This window comes from Scardinius erythrophthalmus, assembly GCF_964197995.2.
Source record: "Scardinius erythrophthalmus genome assembly, chromosome: 6".
NCBI classification, from domain to species: Eukaryota; Metazoa; Chordata; class Actinopteri; order Cypriniformes; family Leuciscidae; genus Scardinius; species Scardinius erythrophthalmus.
The window spans coordinates 20,849,640-20,866,265 of NC_138226.1; the positions used below are offsets into that span (position 1 = coordinate 20,849,640).

The 16,626-nt window shown below is 47.2% G+C and overlaps 3 protein-coding genes across 9 annotated transcripts in view; all 3 read left to right on the forward strand.

Moving 5' to 3' along the window:
* col6a3 (collagen, type VI, alpha 3) overlaps positions 1–16,626 on the forward strand; it is a 94,882-nt gene that overhangs the window by 30,106 nt on the left and 48,150 nt on the right. The window lies entirely within an intron of this gene.
* LOC308692379 (collagen alpha-3(VI) chain-like) lies at positions 86–9,580 on the forward strand. The gene is made up of 9 exons (XM_081368329.1): positions 86–688; positions 876–1,472; positions 1,946–2,545; positions 2,809–3,492; positions 4,525–5,151; positions 5,312–5,908; positions 6,382–6,981; positions 7,245–7,844; positions 8,934–9,580. Exons 1-9 carry the CDS (start codon positions 166–168, stop codon positions 9,563–9,565), a joined length of 5,460 nt encoding a protein of 1,819 aa, XP_081224455.1. The 5' UTR covers positions 86–165; the 3' UTR covers positions 9,566–9,580.
* LOC308692383 (collagen alpha-3(VI) chain-like) lies at positions 9,603–16,575 on the forward strand (the record flags this gene model as incomplete). Its single annotated transcript, XM_081368335.1, has 9 exons — positions 9,603–9,633; positions 9,721–10,317; positions 10,791–11,390; positions 11,654–12,318; positions 12,421–13,030; positions 13,218–13,814; positions 14,288–14,887; positions 15,152–15,816; positions 15,919–16,575. The coding sequence occupies 9 exons, from the start codon at positions 9,603–9,605 to the stop codon at positions 16,558–16,560; spliced, it is 5,007 nt and encodes a 1,668-aa protein (XP_081224461.1). The 3' UTR covers positions 16,561–16,575.

A 16,626-nucleotide genomic window follows, 5' to 3' on the forward strand; every position in this document is an offset into this window, starting at 1 on the left:
ATGAGGTGATGAACCGATGTGTCATTCTGAAGTTTTATGAACGTTATGCACATTACTTGGTGTTAATGATGCTGATTTCTTTTCCTAGCTGATGACGCCATACCCAGAAAGGACATAGTGTTTCTGCTGGACGGTTCAGATGGCACTAGGAATTCTTTCCCAGCTATGCGTGATTTTGTGCAGAGAGTAGTGGAGCAATACACCATAGAGGCAAACAGAGACCGTGTTTCTGTGGTGCAGTACAGTAGAGAAGCCGAGGTCCATTTCTATCTAAATAGCTACACGACAAAGGAAGAGGTTCTTGACCGTGTCAGAGGTCTGAGACACAAAGGAGGTAGACCCCTCTTCACAGGGGCAGCTCTCCAGTACGTCAGAGACAATGTATTTACTGCCTCCTCCGGCAGCAGACGGTTGGAGGGTGTGCCGCAGATATTGATCTTGCTTAGCGGGGGAAGGTCTCTCGACAGTGTTGATGCAGCAGCCTCCTCTCTGAAAGAGCTTGGCGTCTTGAACTTTGGAATTGGATCGAGGGGCTCTGATAGCAGAGAACTGCAGAGAATCTCATACGACCCCAATTATGCTCTGTCCGTGTCCGACTTCAGTGAGCTCCCAAATGTCCAAGAGCAGCTGCTGGCCTCTGTCCAGGCTGTTGCAATGCCCATCACTCCAACTTCACCGACTCTCACTGGTATGTGCTTGGCAGAACTTTATGACAGCTAGCTCACAGGCTGTGCTTTGTTGATCTACCTAAGTAGTAATGAGCAGTGGGACCATTACCCACAGCTTAAGTAGTCGATGAGGTGGTTGAATTAATGTGACATTTTTAAGATGTTTTGAAATTACTTGGTGTTAATGATGCTGATTTCTTTTCCTAGCTGATGACGCCATACCCAGAAAGGACGTAGTGTTTTTGCTGGACGGTTCAGATGGCACTAGAAATACATTCCCAGCAATGCGTGATTTTGTGCAACGAGTAGTGGAGCAATTCAACATAGAGGCAAACAGAGACCGTGTTTCTGTGGTGCAGTACAGTAGAGACGCTGAGGTCAATTTCTATCTGAATACCTACGCAACAAAAGGGGAGATCCTGAACACTGTCAGAGATCTGAGGCATAGAGGAGGGAGACCCCTCAACACGGGGGCGGCTCTCCAGTACGTGAGGGACATTGTCTTCACCGCCTCTGCGGGGAGCAGAAAGCAAGAGGGTGTCCCTCAGATTCTTATCCTCCTCAGTGGAGGACGGTCAAGCGATAACATAGATACACCTGCCTCCGCCCTAAAAGAGAGCGGAATCTTGATTTTTGGCATCGGCACCAGAAATTCGAGCAGAGAGGTGCAGAGAATTGCCAACGACCCTACCTATGCACAGCCCATCAATGAATTCTCTGACCTTCCCAGTGTCCAGCAGCAGTTTATCAGCTCCCTCAACAATGTGCTTGTACAAGTCAAGCCGATGACACCTACTGTGGCGGGTAAGACAGATTATCACACGTCTCTAGAAAACAGCACACTGAGCTCTCCTTGCAAAGCATGCCGTAGACACTAAACGGTTTATGCTAGCGATGCATGTTAGCAGAGGCGGGGGAAATTAGCCTAACAAGCGATGGGTTTGAACTCCCTGGGGTGTTAAGCAGTGTTGAGTTTTAATGTGTTTGTTTATTTGCTCGTTCGTCAGTTTTAGGCACAGTTTTTATCTTTTGATGAAAATATCCTTTAAATTATAGACCTCATTTTGCCGTATTCAGGCAGTTTTACTCTGACCAAAATTAGATGCTATTTTAGCAGACAGTAATAACATTTGACTGTTAGATTGGCTGTAAACTAGCTGAAAGGATAGGAGCGTTTTTTCCCTTTTGCAGTTGCCGACTAGAGCACACACACACACACAGACAATATAAGATACCCAGGGCTCACGTGACTTTGTGTTCCGTTCCACTACCCATAGCTGAGCGGAGGATGTCTAGGAGGGATGTAGTGTTCCTGCTGGATGGTTCAGATGGCACAAGGAGCTCTTTCCCTGCAATGCGTGACTTTGTTGAGAGGATGGTGGAGAGACTGAATGTGTACGAGAAAGGAGACCATGTGTCTGTGGTCCAGTACAGCAGAGATCCAGAGGCCCATTTCTATCTTAACACATACTCAAGAAAGGAGGACGTGCTTGACACGCTCAGGGGTCTGATGCACAAAGGAGGGAGACCCCTCAACACAGGGGCAGCTCTGCAGTACGTGAGGGACAATGTCTTCACTGCCTCCTCTGGAAGCAGACTTGTAGAAGGTGTGCCTCAGTTACTGATTCTGCTGAGTGGTGGAAAGTCATTTGATAATGTTGACACACCAGCCTCATCCCTGAAAGAGCTGGGAGTGCTTATCTTTGCGATAGGGTCGAGGAGCTCAGACAGCAGGGAACTCCAGAAGATCTCCAATGAGCCTAGTTATGCACTCTCAGTGAGTGACTTTGCTGACCTTCCCAGTGTCCAGCAGCAGCTTTTCACCAACATTAACACAGTCTTTGTAGAGGGAACGTCTATCACCACCACGACGATAGGTAAGAAAAAAGTCAAACCGGCTTCCTGTAATTCCTCTCCTTTTATTATGGTCTCAGAGAAATGTGCCATATTGTTCCTCTAGTTCTAATGAGTTGCAGAAGGAAATGTATTTCTTCCTGAAGAGTAAAACTTTACGGGAGGTGACGCGATATCAAAAACACGAAAAGCATGATCGAGCACCAAGTGTGTAATGCATTGTGTGTGTTTTTTTTTTCTCCTTACAATGTCCCCCCACCTGACCCACGAATATGTCTGTTTTTAGCTGAGGGCCGTAGACAGAGGAGAGATGTTGTCTTCCTGCTGGATGGATCGGATGCCACTAGGAATGGGTTCCCAGCAATGAAAGAATTTGTGCAAAGAATGGTGGAGAAATTGGAAGTAGCTGAGAACAGAGATCAAGTTTCTGTGGTCCAGTACAGCAGAGACCCAGAGGCCCATTTCTATCTAAACACGTTCAAGACAAAGGAAAAAATTCTTGACAGTGTCAGAGGTCTGCGGCACAAAGGAGGCAGACCCCTTTACACGGGGGCAGCGCTCCAGTACGTCATAGACAATGTCTTTACTGCCTCCTCCGGCAGCAGACGGGTGGAGGGTGTGCCGCAGATACTGGTTTTACTTAGCGGGGGAAGGTCATTTGACAGTGTTGAGGCAGCAGCCTCCTCTCTGAAAGAGCTTGGCATCTTGACTTTTGGAATAGGATCGAGGGGCTCTGATAGCAGAGAATTGCAGAGAATTTCATACGACCCCAATTATGCTCTGTCCGTGTCCGACTTCAGTGAGCTTCCAAATGTCCAAGAGCAGCTGCTGGCCTCTGTCAAGGCTGTTTCAATTCCCATCACTCCAACTTCACAGACTGTTACCGGTACGTGCGTTGCAGTACTTTACAATACGCTGTGTCTTGTTTTTCTTCATGATGTCCCTACTTTTTTTAACCATAGCTCAGAGGGCCCTATTTTAACGATCTGAAACGCAAGTGTCAAAGCGCAAAGCGCAAGTAACTTTGTGGGCGGGTCTTGGCGCTGTTGCTATTTTCCCGGCGGGATAAATGACTCTTGCGCCAGGCGCAAATCTAAAATGGGTTGGTCTGAAGAGCTTCATTATTCATAGGTGTGGTTTGGGCGTAACGTGAAATAAACCAATCAGAGCGTCATCTCACAATCCCTTTAAGAGCAGACGCGTTTGTTCTAAAGCGGATTCCTATTGTAACGGCGGATTTGCCAGGCGCGCGCCAGGAGCGGTTCACAGCCAAGGAGGCCGACGTTCTCGTCAGGGACGTTGGGGATGGAGAAACACACCCAAATTAACTTCGGTTAAAAAGGCGTATGATAATTTGGGTAAATGTGTAAGCTAGATGTATGCTTTTATAATAAATTGTCTATCTATCTATCTATCTATCTATCTATCTATCTATCTATCTATCTATCTATCTATCTATCTATCTATCTATCTATCTATCTATCTATCTATCTATCTATCTATCTATCGTAATAATGTATGATTTGCAAAAATGAAAACTGCTGCTTCTGTGTAGATGAGAGAATCAAAGTGTATGCGCGTTGTGCACACGCTACATTGATTATGGCCAAGCATGCGCCCTTAAAATAGCATATGAATAACATGCGCAACGCGCCACTGACTTTAAACAATTTTTTCCTGGTTAGTAGCGCAATTGTTTTCTAAACCTGCAAAATAGCATGAAGGAACGTTTGCGCTGGAACACGCCTCCTCTTTGCGCTGAACCGCCCCGGGGAGCGCAAGTGTATTTCTTAGTTAACCGACGTGCTTCTGTGGAGGGAAAAGCTCGCTTTGCGCGGGTGCAAAATAGGAATGATACATGCGTCGGTGTACAAAGTCAATTGCGCTGGGTGCAAGATAGGGCCCAGAGAGTTAATGAGGTGATTAACCGATGTGTCATTCTGAAGTTTTATGAACGTTATGCACATTACTTGGTGTTAATGATGCTGATTTCTTTTCCTAGCTGATGACGCCATACCCAGAAAGGACATAGTGTTTCTGCTGGACGGTTCAGATGGCACTAGGAATTCTTTCCCAGCTATGCGTGATTTTGTGCAGAGAGTAGTGGAGCAATACACCATAGAGGCAAACAGAGACCGTGTTTCTGTGGTGCAGTACAGTAGAGAAGCCGAGGTCCATTTCTATCTAAATAGCTACACGACAAAGGAAGAGGTTCTTGACCGTGTCAGAGGTCTGAGACACAAAGGAGGTAGACCCCTCTACACAGGGGCAGCTCTCCAGTACGTCAGAGACAATGTATTTACTGCCTCCTCCGGCAGCAGACGGTTGGAGGGTGTGCCGCAGATACTGATCTTGCTTAGCGGGGGAAGGTCCCTCGACAGTGTTGATGCAGCAGCCTCCTCTCTGAAAGAGCTTGGCGTCTTGACCTTTGGAATTGGATCGAGGGGCTCTGATAGCAGAGAACTGCAGAGAATCTCATACGACCCCAATTATGCTCTGTCCGTGTCCGACTTCAGTGAGCTCCCAAATGTCCAAGAGCAGCTGCTGGCCTCTGTCCAGGCTGTTGCAATGCCCATCACTCCAACTTCACCGACTCTCACTGGTATGTGCTTGGCAGAACTTTATGACAGCTAGCTCACAGGCTGTGCTTTGTTGATCTCCCTAAGTAGTAATGAGCAGTGGGACCATTACCCACAGCTTAGGTAGTCGATGAGGTGGTTGAATTAATGTGACATTTTTAAGATGTTTTGAAATTACTTGGTGTTAATGATGCTGATTTCTTTTCCTAGCTGATGACGCCATACCCAGAAAGGACGTAGTGTTTTTGCTGGACGGTTCAGATGGCACTAGAAATACATTCCCAGCAATGCGTGATTTTGTGCAACGAGTAGTGGAGCAATTCAACATAGAGGCAAACAGAGACCGTGTTTCTGTGGTGCAGTACAGTAGAGACGCTGAGGTCAATTTCTATCTGAATACCTACGCAACAAAAGGGGAGATCCTGAACACTGTCAGAGGTCTGAGGCATAGAGGAGGGAGACCCCTCAACACGGGGGCGGCTCTCCAGTACGTGAGGGACAGTGTCTTCACCGCCTCTGCGGGGAGCAGAAAGCAAGAGGGTGTCCCTCAGATTCTTATCCTCCTCAGTGGAGGACGGTCAAGCGATAACATAGATACACCTGCCTCCGCCCTAAAAGAGAGCGGAATCTTGATTTTTGGCATCGGCACCAGAAATTCGAGCAGAGAGGTGCAGAGAATTGCCAACAACCCTACCTATGCACAGCCCATCAATGAATTCTCTGACCTTCCCAGTGTCCAGCAGCAGTTTATCAGCTCCCTCAACAATGTGCTTGTACAAGTCAAGCCGATGACACCTACTGTGGCGGGTAAGACAGATTATCACACGTCTCTAGAAAACAGCACACTGAGCTCTCCTTGCAAAGCATGCCGTAGACACTAAACGGTTTATGCTAGCGATGCATGTTAGCAGAGGCGGGGGAAATTAGCCTAACAAGCGATGGGTTTGAACTCCCTGGGGTGTTAAGCAGTGTTGAGTTTTAATGTGTTTGTTTATTCGCTCGTTCGTCAGTTTTAGGCACAGTTTTTATCTTTTGATGAAAATATCCTTTAAATTATAGACCTCATTTTGCCGTATTCAGGCAGTTTTACTCTGACCAAAATTAGATGCTATTTTAGCAGACAGTAATAACATTTGACTGTTAGATTGGCTGTAAACTAGCTGAAAGGATAGGAGCGTTTTTTCCCTTTTGCAGTTGCCGACTAGAGCACACACACACACACAGACAATATAAGATACCCAGGGCTCACGTGACTTTGTGTTCCGTTCCACTACCCATAGCTGAGCGGAGGATGTCTAGGAGGGATGTAGTGTTCCTGCTGGATGGTTCAGATGGCACAAGGAGCTCTTTCCCTGCAATGCGTGACTTTGTTGAGAGGATGGTGGAGAGACTGAATGTGTATGAGAAAGGAGACCATGTGTCTGTGGTCCAGTACAGCAGAGATCCAGAGGCCCATTTCTATCTTAACACATACTCAAGAAAGGAGGACGTGCTTGACACGCTCAGGGGTCTGATGCACAAAGGAGGGAGACCCCTCAACACAGGGGCAGCTCTGCAGTACGTGAGGGACAATGTCTTCACTGCCTCCTCTGGAAGCAGACTTGTAGAAGGTGTGCCTCAGTTACTGATTCTGCTGAGTGGTGGAAAGTCATTTGATAATGTTGACACACCAGCCTCATCCCTGAAAGAGCTGGGAGTGCTTATCTTTGCGATAGGGTCGAGGAGCTCAGACAGCAGGGAACTCCAGAAGATCTCCAATGAGCCTAGTTATGCACTCTCAGTGAGTGACTTTGCTGACCTTCCCAGTGTCCAGCAGCAGCTTTTCACCAACATTAACACAGTCTTTGTAGAGGGAACGTCTATCACCACCACGACGATAGGTAAGAAAAAAGCCAAACCGGCTTCCTGTAATTCCTCTCCTTTTATTATGGTCTTAGAGAAATGTGCCATATTGTTCCTCTAGTTCTAATGAGTTGCAGAAGGAAATGTATTTCTTCCTGAAGAGTAAAACTTTACGGGAGGTGACGCGATATCGAAAACACGAAAAGCATGATCGAGCACCAAGTGTGTAATGCATTGTGTGTGTTTTTTTTTTCTCCTTACAATGTCCCCCCACCTGACCCACGAATATGTCTGTTTTTAGCTGAGGGCCGTAGACAGAGGAGAGATGTTGTCTTCCTGCTGGATGGATCGGATGCCACTAGGAATGGGTTCCCAGCAATGAAAGAATTTGTGCAAAGAATGGTGGAGAAATTGGAAGTAGCTGAGAACAGAGATCAAGTTTCTGTGGTCCAGTACAGCAGAGACCCAGAGGCCCATTTCTATCTAAACACGTTCAAGACAAAGGAAAAAATTCTTGACAGTGTCAGAGGTCTGCGGCACAAAGGAGGCAGACCCCTTTACACGGGGGCAGCGCTCCAGTACGTCATAGACAATGTCTTTACTGCCTCCTCCGGCAGCAGACGGGTGGAGGGTGTGCCGCAGATACTGGTTTTACTTAGCGGGGGAAGGTCATTTGACAGTGTTGAGGCAGCAGCCTCCTCTCTGAAAGAGCTTGGCATCTTGACTTTTGGAATAGGATCGAGGGGCTCTGATAGCAGAGAATTGCAGAGAATTTCATACGACCCCAATTATGCTCTGTCCGTGTCCGACTTCAGTGAGCTGCCAAATGTCCAAGAGCAGCTGCTGGCCTCTGTCAAGGCTGTTTCAATTCCCATCACTCCAACTTCACAGACTGTTACCGGTACGTGCGTTGCAGTACTTTACAATACGCTGTGTCTTGTTTTTCTTCATGATGTCCCTACTTTTTTTAAACCATAGTTCAGAGGGCCCTATTTTAACGATCTGAAACGCAAGTGTCAAAGCGCAAAGCGCAAGTAACTTTGTGGGCGGGTCTTGGCGCTGTTGCTATTTTCCCGGCGGGATAAATGACTCTTGCGCCAGGCGCAAATCTAAAATGGGTTGGTCTGAAGAGCTTCATTATTCATAGGTGTGGTTTGGGCGTAACGTGAAATAAACCAATCAGAGCGTCATCTCACAATCCCTTTAAGAGCAGACGCGTTTGTTCTAAAGCGGATTCCTATTGTAACGGCGGATTTGCCAGGCGCGCGTCAGGAGCGGTTCACAGCCAAGGAGACCGACGTTCTCGTCAGGGACGTTGGGGATGGAGAAACACACCCAAATTAACTTCGGTTAAAAAGGCGTATGATAATTTGGGTAAATGTGTAAGCTAGATGTATGCTTTTATAATAAATTGTCTATCTATCTATCTATCTATCTATCTATCTATCTATCTATCTATCTATCTATCTATCTATCTATCTATCTATCTATCTATCGTAATAATGTATGATTTGCAAAAATGAAAACTGCTGCTTCTGTGTAGATGAGAGAATCAAAGTGTATGCGCGTTGTGCACACGCTACATTGATTATGGCCAAGCATGCGCCCTTAAAATAGCATATGAATAACATGCGCAACGCGCCACTGACTTTAAACAATTTTTTCCTGGTTAGTAGCGCAATTGTTTTCTAAACCTGCGAAATAGCATAAAGGAACGTTTGCGCTGGAACACGCCTCCTCTTTGCGCTGAACCGCCCCGGGGAGCGCAAGTGTATTTCTTAGTTAACCGACGTGCTTCTGTGGAGGGAAAAGCTCGCTTTGCGCGGGTGCAAAATAGGAATGATACATGCGTCAGTATACAAAGTCAATTGCGCTGGGTGCAAGATAGGGCCCAGAGAGTTAATGAGGTGATGAACCGATGTGTCATTCTGAAGTTTTATGAACGTTATGCACATTACTTGGTGTTAATGATGCTGATTTCTTTTCCTAGCTGATGACGCCATACCCAGAAAGGACATAGTGTTTCTGCTGGACGGTTCAGATGGCACTAGGAATTCTTTCCCAGCTATGCGTGATTTTGTGCAGAGAGTAGTGGAGCAATACACCATAGAGGCAAACAGAGACCGTGTTTCTGTGGTGCAGTACAGTAGAGAAGCCGAGGTCCATTTCTATCTAAATAGCTACACGACAAAGGAAGAGGTTCTTGACCGTGTCAGAGGTCTGAGACACAAAGGAGGTAGACCCCTCTACACAGGGGCAGCTCTCCAGTACGTCAGAGACAATGTATTTACTGCCTCCTCCGGCAGCAGACGGTTGGAGGGTGTGCCGCAGATACTGATCTTGCTTAGCGGGGGAAGGTCCCTCGACAGTGTTGATGCAGCGGCCTCCTCTCTGAAAGAGCTTGGCGTCTTGACCTTTGGAATTGGATCGAGGGGCTCTGATAGCAGAGAACTGCAGAGAATCTCATACGACCCCAATTATGCTCTGTCCGTGTCCGACTTCAGTGAGCTCCCAAATGTCCAAGAGCAGCTGCTGGCCTCTGTCCAGGCTGTTGCAATGCCCATCACTCCAACTTCACCGACTCTCACTGGTATGTGCTTGGCAGAACTTTATGACAGCTAGCTCACAGGCTGTGCTTTGTTGATCTCCCTAAGTAGTAATGAGCAGTGGGACCATTACCCACAGCTTAGGTAGTCGATGAGGTGGTTGAATTAATGTGACATTTTTAAGATGTTTTGAAATTACTTGGTGTTAATGATGCTGATTTCTTTTCCTAGCTGATGACGCCATACCCAGAAAGGACGTAGTGTTTTTGCTGGACGGTTCAGATGGCACTAGAAATACATTCCCAGCAATGCGTGATTTTGTGCAACGAGTAGTGGAGCAATTCAACATAGAGGCAAACAGAGACCGTGTTTCTGTGGTGCAGTACAGTAGAGACGCTGAGGTCAATTTCTATCTGAATACCTACGCAACAAAAGGGGAGATCCTGAACACTGTCAGAGGTCTGAGGCATAGAGGAGGGAGACCCCTCAACACGGGGGCGGCTCTCCAGTACGTGAGGGACAGTGTCTTCACCGCCTCTGCGGGGAGCAGAAAGCAAGAGGGTGTCCCTCAGATTCTTATCCTCCTCAGTGGAGGACGGTCAAGCGATAACATAGATACACCTGCCTCCGCCCTAAAAGAGAGCGGAATCTTGATTTTTGGCATCGGCACCAGAAATTCGAGCAGAGAGGTGCAGAGAATTGCCAACAACCCTACCTATGCACAGCCCATCAATGAATTCTCTGACCTTCCCAGTGTCCAGCAGCAGTTTATCAGCTCCCTCAACAATGTGCTTGTACAAGTCAAGCCGATGACACCTACTGTGGCGGGTAAGACAGATTATCACACGTCTCTAGAAAACAGCACACTGAGCTCTCCTTGCAAAGCATGCCGTAGACACTAAACGGTTTATGCTAGCGATGCATGTTAGCAGAGGCGGGGGAAATTAGCCTAACAAGCGATGGGTTTGAACTCCCTGGGGTGTTAAGCAGTGTTGAGTTTTAATGTGTTTGTTTATTCGCTCGTTCGTCAGTTTTAGGCACAGTTTTTGTCTTTTGATGAAAATATCCTTTAAATTATAGACCTCATTTTGCCGTATTCAGGCAGTTTTACTCTGACCAAAATTAGATGCTATTTTAGCAGACAGTAATAACATTTGACTGTTAGATTGGCTGTAAACTAGCTGAAAGGATAGGAGCGTTTTTTCCCTTTTGCAGTTGCCGACTAGAGCACACACACACACACAGACAATATAAGATACCCAGGGCTCACGTGACTTTGTGTTCCGTTCCACTACCCATAGCTGAGCGGAGGATGGCTAGGAGGGATGTAGTGTTCCTGCTGGATGGTTCAGATGGCACAAGGAGCTCTTTCCCTGCAATGCGTGACTTTGTTGAGAGGATGGTGGAGAGACTGAATGTGTATGAGAAAGGAGACCATGTGTCTGTGGTCCAGTACAGCAGAGATCCAGAGGCCCATTTCTATCTTAACACATACTCAAGAAAGGATGACGTGCTTGACACGCTCAGGGGTCTGATGCACAAAGGAGGGAGACCCCTCAACACAGGGGCAGCTCTGCAGTACGTGAGGGACAATGTCTTCACTGCCTCCTCTGGAAGCAGACTTGTAGAAGGTGTGCCTCAGTTACTGATTCTGCTGAGTGGTGGAAAGTCATTTGATAATGTTGACACACCAGCCTCATCCCTGAAAGAGCTGGGAGTGCTTATCTTTGCGATAGGGTCGAGGAGCTCAGACAGCAGGGAACTCCAGAAGATCTCCAATGAGCCTAGTTATGCACTCTCAGTGAGTGACTTTGCTGACCTTCCCAGTGTCCAGCAGCAGCTTTTCACCAACATTAACACAGTCTTTGTAGAGGGAACGTCTATCACCACCACGACGATAGGTAAGAAAAAAGCCAAACCGGCTTCCTGCAATTCCTCTCCTTTTATTTTGGTCTTAGAGAAATGTGCCATATTGTTCCTCTAGTTCTAATGAGTTGCAGAAGGAAATGTATTTCTTCCTGAAGAGTAAAACTTTACGGGAGGTGACGCGATATCGAAAACACAAAAAGCATGATCGAGCACCAAGTGTGTAATGCATTGTGTGTGTTTTTTTTTTCTCCTTACAATGTCCCCCCACCCGACCCACGAATATGTCTGTTTTTAGCTGAGGGCCGTAGACAGAGGAGAGATGTTGTCTTCCTGCTGGATGGATCGGATGCCACTAGGAATGGGTTCCCAGCAATGAAAGAATTTGTGCAAAGAATGGTGGAGAAATTGGAAGTAGCTGAGAACAGAGATCAAGTTTCTGTGGTCCAGTACAGCAGAGACCCAGAGGCCCATTTCTATCTAAACACGTTCAAGACAAAGGAAAAAATTCTTGACAGTGTCAGAGGTCTGCGGCACAAAGGAGGCAGACCCCTTTACACGGGGGCAGCGCTCCAGTACGTCATAGACAATGTCTTTACTGCCTCCTCCGGCAGCAGACGGGTGGAGGGTGTGCCGCAGATACTGGTTTTACTTAGCGGGGGAAGGTCATTTGACAGTGTTGAGGCAGCAGCCTCCTCTCTGAAAGAGCTTGGCATCTTGACTTTTGGAATAGGATCGAGGGGCTCTGATAGCAGAGAATTGCAGAGAATTTCATACGACCCCAATTATGCTCTGTCCGTGTCCGACTTCAGTGAGCTTCCAAATGTCCAAGAGCAGCTGCTGGCCTCTGTCAAGGCTGTTTCAATTCCCATCACTCCAACTTCACAGACTGTTACCGGTACGTGCGTTGCAGTACTTTACAATACGCTGTGTCTTGTTTTTCTTCATGATGTCCCTACTTTTTTTTAACCATAGCTCAGAGAGTTAATGAGGTGATGAACCGATGTGTCATTCTGAAGTTTTATGAACGTTATGCACATTACTTGGTGTTAATGATGCTGATTTCTTTTCCTAGCTGATGACGCCATACCCAGAAAGGACATAGTGTTTCTGCTGGACGGTTCAGATGGCACTAGGAATTCTTTCCCAGCTATGCGTGATTTTGTGCAGAGAGTAGTGGAGCAATACACCATAGAGGCAAACAGAGACCGTGTTTCTGTGGTGCAGTACAGTAGAGAAGCCGAGGTCCATTTCTATCTAAATAGCTACACGACAAAGGAAGAGGTTCTTGACCGTGTCAGAGGTCTGAGACACAAAGGAGGTAGACCCCTCTACACAGGGGCAGCTCTCCAGTACGTCAGAGACAATGTATTTACTGCCTCCTCCGGCAGCAGACGGTTGGAGGGTGTGCCGCAGATACTGATCTTGCTTAGCGGGGGAAGGTCTCTCGACAGTGTTGATGCAGCAGCCTCCTCTCTGAAAGAGCTTGGCGTCTTGACCTTTGGAATTGGATCGAGGGGCTCTGATAGCAGAGAACTGCAGAGAATCTCATACGACCCCAATTATGCTCTGTCCGTGTCCGACTTCAGTGAGCTCCCAAATGTCCAAGAGCAGCTGCTGGCCTCTGTCCAGGCTGTTGCAATGCCCATCACTCCAACTTCACCGACTCTCACTGGTATGTGCTTGGCAGAACTTTATGACAGCTAGCTCACAGGCTGTGCTTTGTTGATCTCCCTAAGTAGTAATGAGCAGTGGGACCATTACCCACAGCTTAGGTAGTCGATGAGGTGGTTGAATTAATGTGACATTTTTAAGATGTTTTGAAATTACTTGGTGTTAATGATGCTGATTTCTTTTCCTAGCTGATGACGCCATACCCAGAAAGGACGTAGTGTTTTTGCTGGACGGTTCAGATGGCACTAGAAATACATTCCCAGCAATGCGTGATTTTGTGCAACGAGTAGTGGAGCAATTCAACATAGAGGCAAACAGAGACCGTGTTTCTGTGGTGCAGTACAGTAGAGACGCTGAGGTCAATTTCTATCTGAATACCTACGCAACAAAAGGGGAGATCCTGAACACTGTCAGAGATCTGAGGCATAGAGGAGGGAGACCCCTCAACACGGGGGCGGCTCTCCAGTACGTGAGGGACAGTGTCTTCACCGCCTCTGCGGGGAGCAGAAAGCAAGAGGGTGTCCCTCAGATTCTTATCCTCCTCAGTGGAGGACGGTCAAGCGATAACATAGATACACCTGCCTCCGCCCTAAAAGAGAGCGGAATCTTGATTTTTGGCATCGGCACCAGAAATTCGAGCAGAGAGGTGCAGAGAATTGCCAACGACCCTACCTATGCACAGCCCATCAATGAATTCTCTGACCTTCCCAGTGTCCAGCAGCAGTTTATCAGCTCCCTCAACAATGTGCTTGTACAAGTCAAGCCGATGACACCTACTGTGGCGGGTAAGACAGATTATCACACGTCTCTAGAAAACAGCACACTGAGCTCTCCTTGCAAAGCATGCCGTAGACACTAAACGGTTTATGCTAGCGATGCATGTTAGCAGAGGCGGGGGAAATTAGCCTAACAAGCGATGGGTTTGAACTCCCTGGGGTGTTAAGCAGTGTTGAGTTTTAATGTGTTTGTTTATTCGCTCGTTCGTCAGTTTTAGGCACAATTTTTGTCTTTTGATGAAAATATCCTTTAAATTATAGACCTCATTTTGCCGTATTCAGGCAGTTTTACTCTGACCAAAATTAGATGCTATTTTAGCAGACAGTAATAACATTTGACTGTTAGATTGGCTGTAAACTAGCTGAAAGGATAGGAGCGTTTTTTCCCTTTTGCAGTTGCCGACTAGAGCACACACACACACACAGACAATATAAGATACCCAGGGCTCACGTGACTTTGTGTTCCGTTCCACTACCCATAGCTGAGCGGAGGATGGCTAGGAGGGATGTAGTGTTCCTGCTGGATGGTTCAGATGGCACAAGGAGCTCTTTCCCTGCAATGCGTGACTTTGTTGAGAGGATGGTGGAGAGACTGAATGTGTATGAGAAAGGAGACCATGTGTCTGTGGTCCAGTACAGCAGAGATCCAGAGGCCCATTTCTATCTTAACACATATTCAAGAAAGGAGGACGTGCTTGACACGCTCAGGGGTCTGATGCACAAAGGAGGGAGACCCCTCAACACAGGGGCAGCTCTGCAGTACGTGAGGGACAATGTCTTCACTGCCTCCTCTGGAAGCAGACTTGTAGAAGGTGTGCCTCAGTTACTGATTCTGCTGAGTGGTGGAAAGTCATTTGATAATGTTGACACACCAGCCTCATCCCTGAAAGAGCTGGGAGTGCTTATCTTTGCGATAGGGTCAAGGAGCTCAGACAGCAGGGAACTCCAGAAGATCTCCAATGAGCCTAGTTATGCACTCTCAGTGAGTGACTTTGCTGACCTTCCCAGTGTCCAGCAGCAGGTTTTCACCAACATTAACACAGTCTTTGTAGAGGGAACGTCTATCACCACCACGACGATAGGTAAGAAAAAAGCCAAACCGGCTTCCTGTAATTCCTCTCCTTTTATTATGGTCTTAGAGAAATGTGCCATATTGTTCCTCTAGTTCTAATGAGTTGCAGAAGGAAATGTATTTCTTCCTGAAGAGTAAAACTTTACGGGAGGTGACGCGATATCGAAAACACGAAAAGCATGATCGAGCACCAAGTGTGTAATGCATTGTGTGTGTTTTTTTTTTTCTCCTTACAATGTCCCCCCACCTGACCCACGAATATGTCTGTTTTTAGCTGAGGGCCGTAGACAGAGGAGAGATGTTGTCTTCCTGCTGGATGGATCGGATGCCACTAGGAATGGGTTCCCAGCAATGAAAGAATTTGTGCAAAGAATGGTGGAGAAATTGGAAGTAGCTGAGAACAGAGATCAAGTTTCTGTGGTCCAGTACAGCAGAGACCCAGAGGCCCATTTCTATCTAAACACGTTCAAGACAAAGGAAAAAATTCTTGACAGTGTCAGAGGTCTGCGGCACAAAGGAGGCAGACCCCTTTACACGGGGGCAGCGCTCCAGTACGTCATAGACAATGTCTTTACTGCCTCCTCCGGCAGCAGACGGGTGGAGGGTGTGCCGCAGATACTGGTTTTACTTAGCGGGGGAAGGTCATTTGACAGTGTTGAGGCAGCAGCCTCCTCTCTGAAAGAGCTTGGCATCTTGACTTTTGGAATAGGATCGAGGGGCTCTGATAGCAGAGAATTGCAGAGAATTTCATACGACCCCAATTATGCTCTGTCCGTGTCCGACTTCAGTGAGCTTCCAAATGTCCAAGAGCAGCTGCTGGCCTCTGTCAAGGCTGTTTCAATTCCCATCACTCCAACTTCACAGACTGTTACCGGTACGTGCGTTGCAGTACTTTACAATACGCTGTGTCTTGTTTTTCTTCATGATGTCCCTACTTTTTTTTAACCATAGCTCAGAGAGTTAATGAGGTGATGAACCGATGTGTCATTCTGTAGTTTTATGAACGTTATGCACATTACTTGGTGTTAATGATGCTGATTTCTTTTCCTAGCTGATGACGCCATACCCAGAAAGGACATAGTGTTTCTGCTGGACGGTTCAGATGGCACTAGGAATTCTTTCCCAGCTATGCGTGATTTTGTGCAGAGAGTAGTGGAGCAATACACCATAGAGGCAAACAGAGACCGTGTTTCTGTGGTGCAGTACAGTAGAGAAGCCGAGGTCCATTTCTATCTAAATAGCTACACGACAAAGGAAGAGGTTCTTGACCGTGTCAGAGGTCTGAGACACAAAGGAGGTAGACCCCTCTACACAGGGGCAGCTCTCCAGTACGTCAGAGACAATGTATTTACTGCCTCCTCCGGCAGCAGACGGTTGGAGGGTGTGCCGCAGATACTGATCTTGCTTAGCGGGGGAAGGTCCCTCGACAGTGTTGATGCAGCGGCCTCCTCTCTGAAAGAGCTTGGCGTCTTGACCTTTGGAATTGGATCGAGGGGCTCTGATAGCAGAGAACTGCAGAGAATCTCATACGACCCCAATTATGCTCTGTCCGTGTCCGACTTCAGTGAGCTCCCAAATGTCCAAGAGCAGCTGCTGGCCTCTGTCCAGGCTGTTGCAATGCCCATCACTCCAACTTCACCGACTCTCACTGGTATGTTCTTGGCAGAACTTTATGACACCTAGCTCACAGGCTGTGCTTTGTTGATCTCCCTAAGTAGTAATGAGCAGTGGGACCATTACCCACAGCTT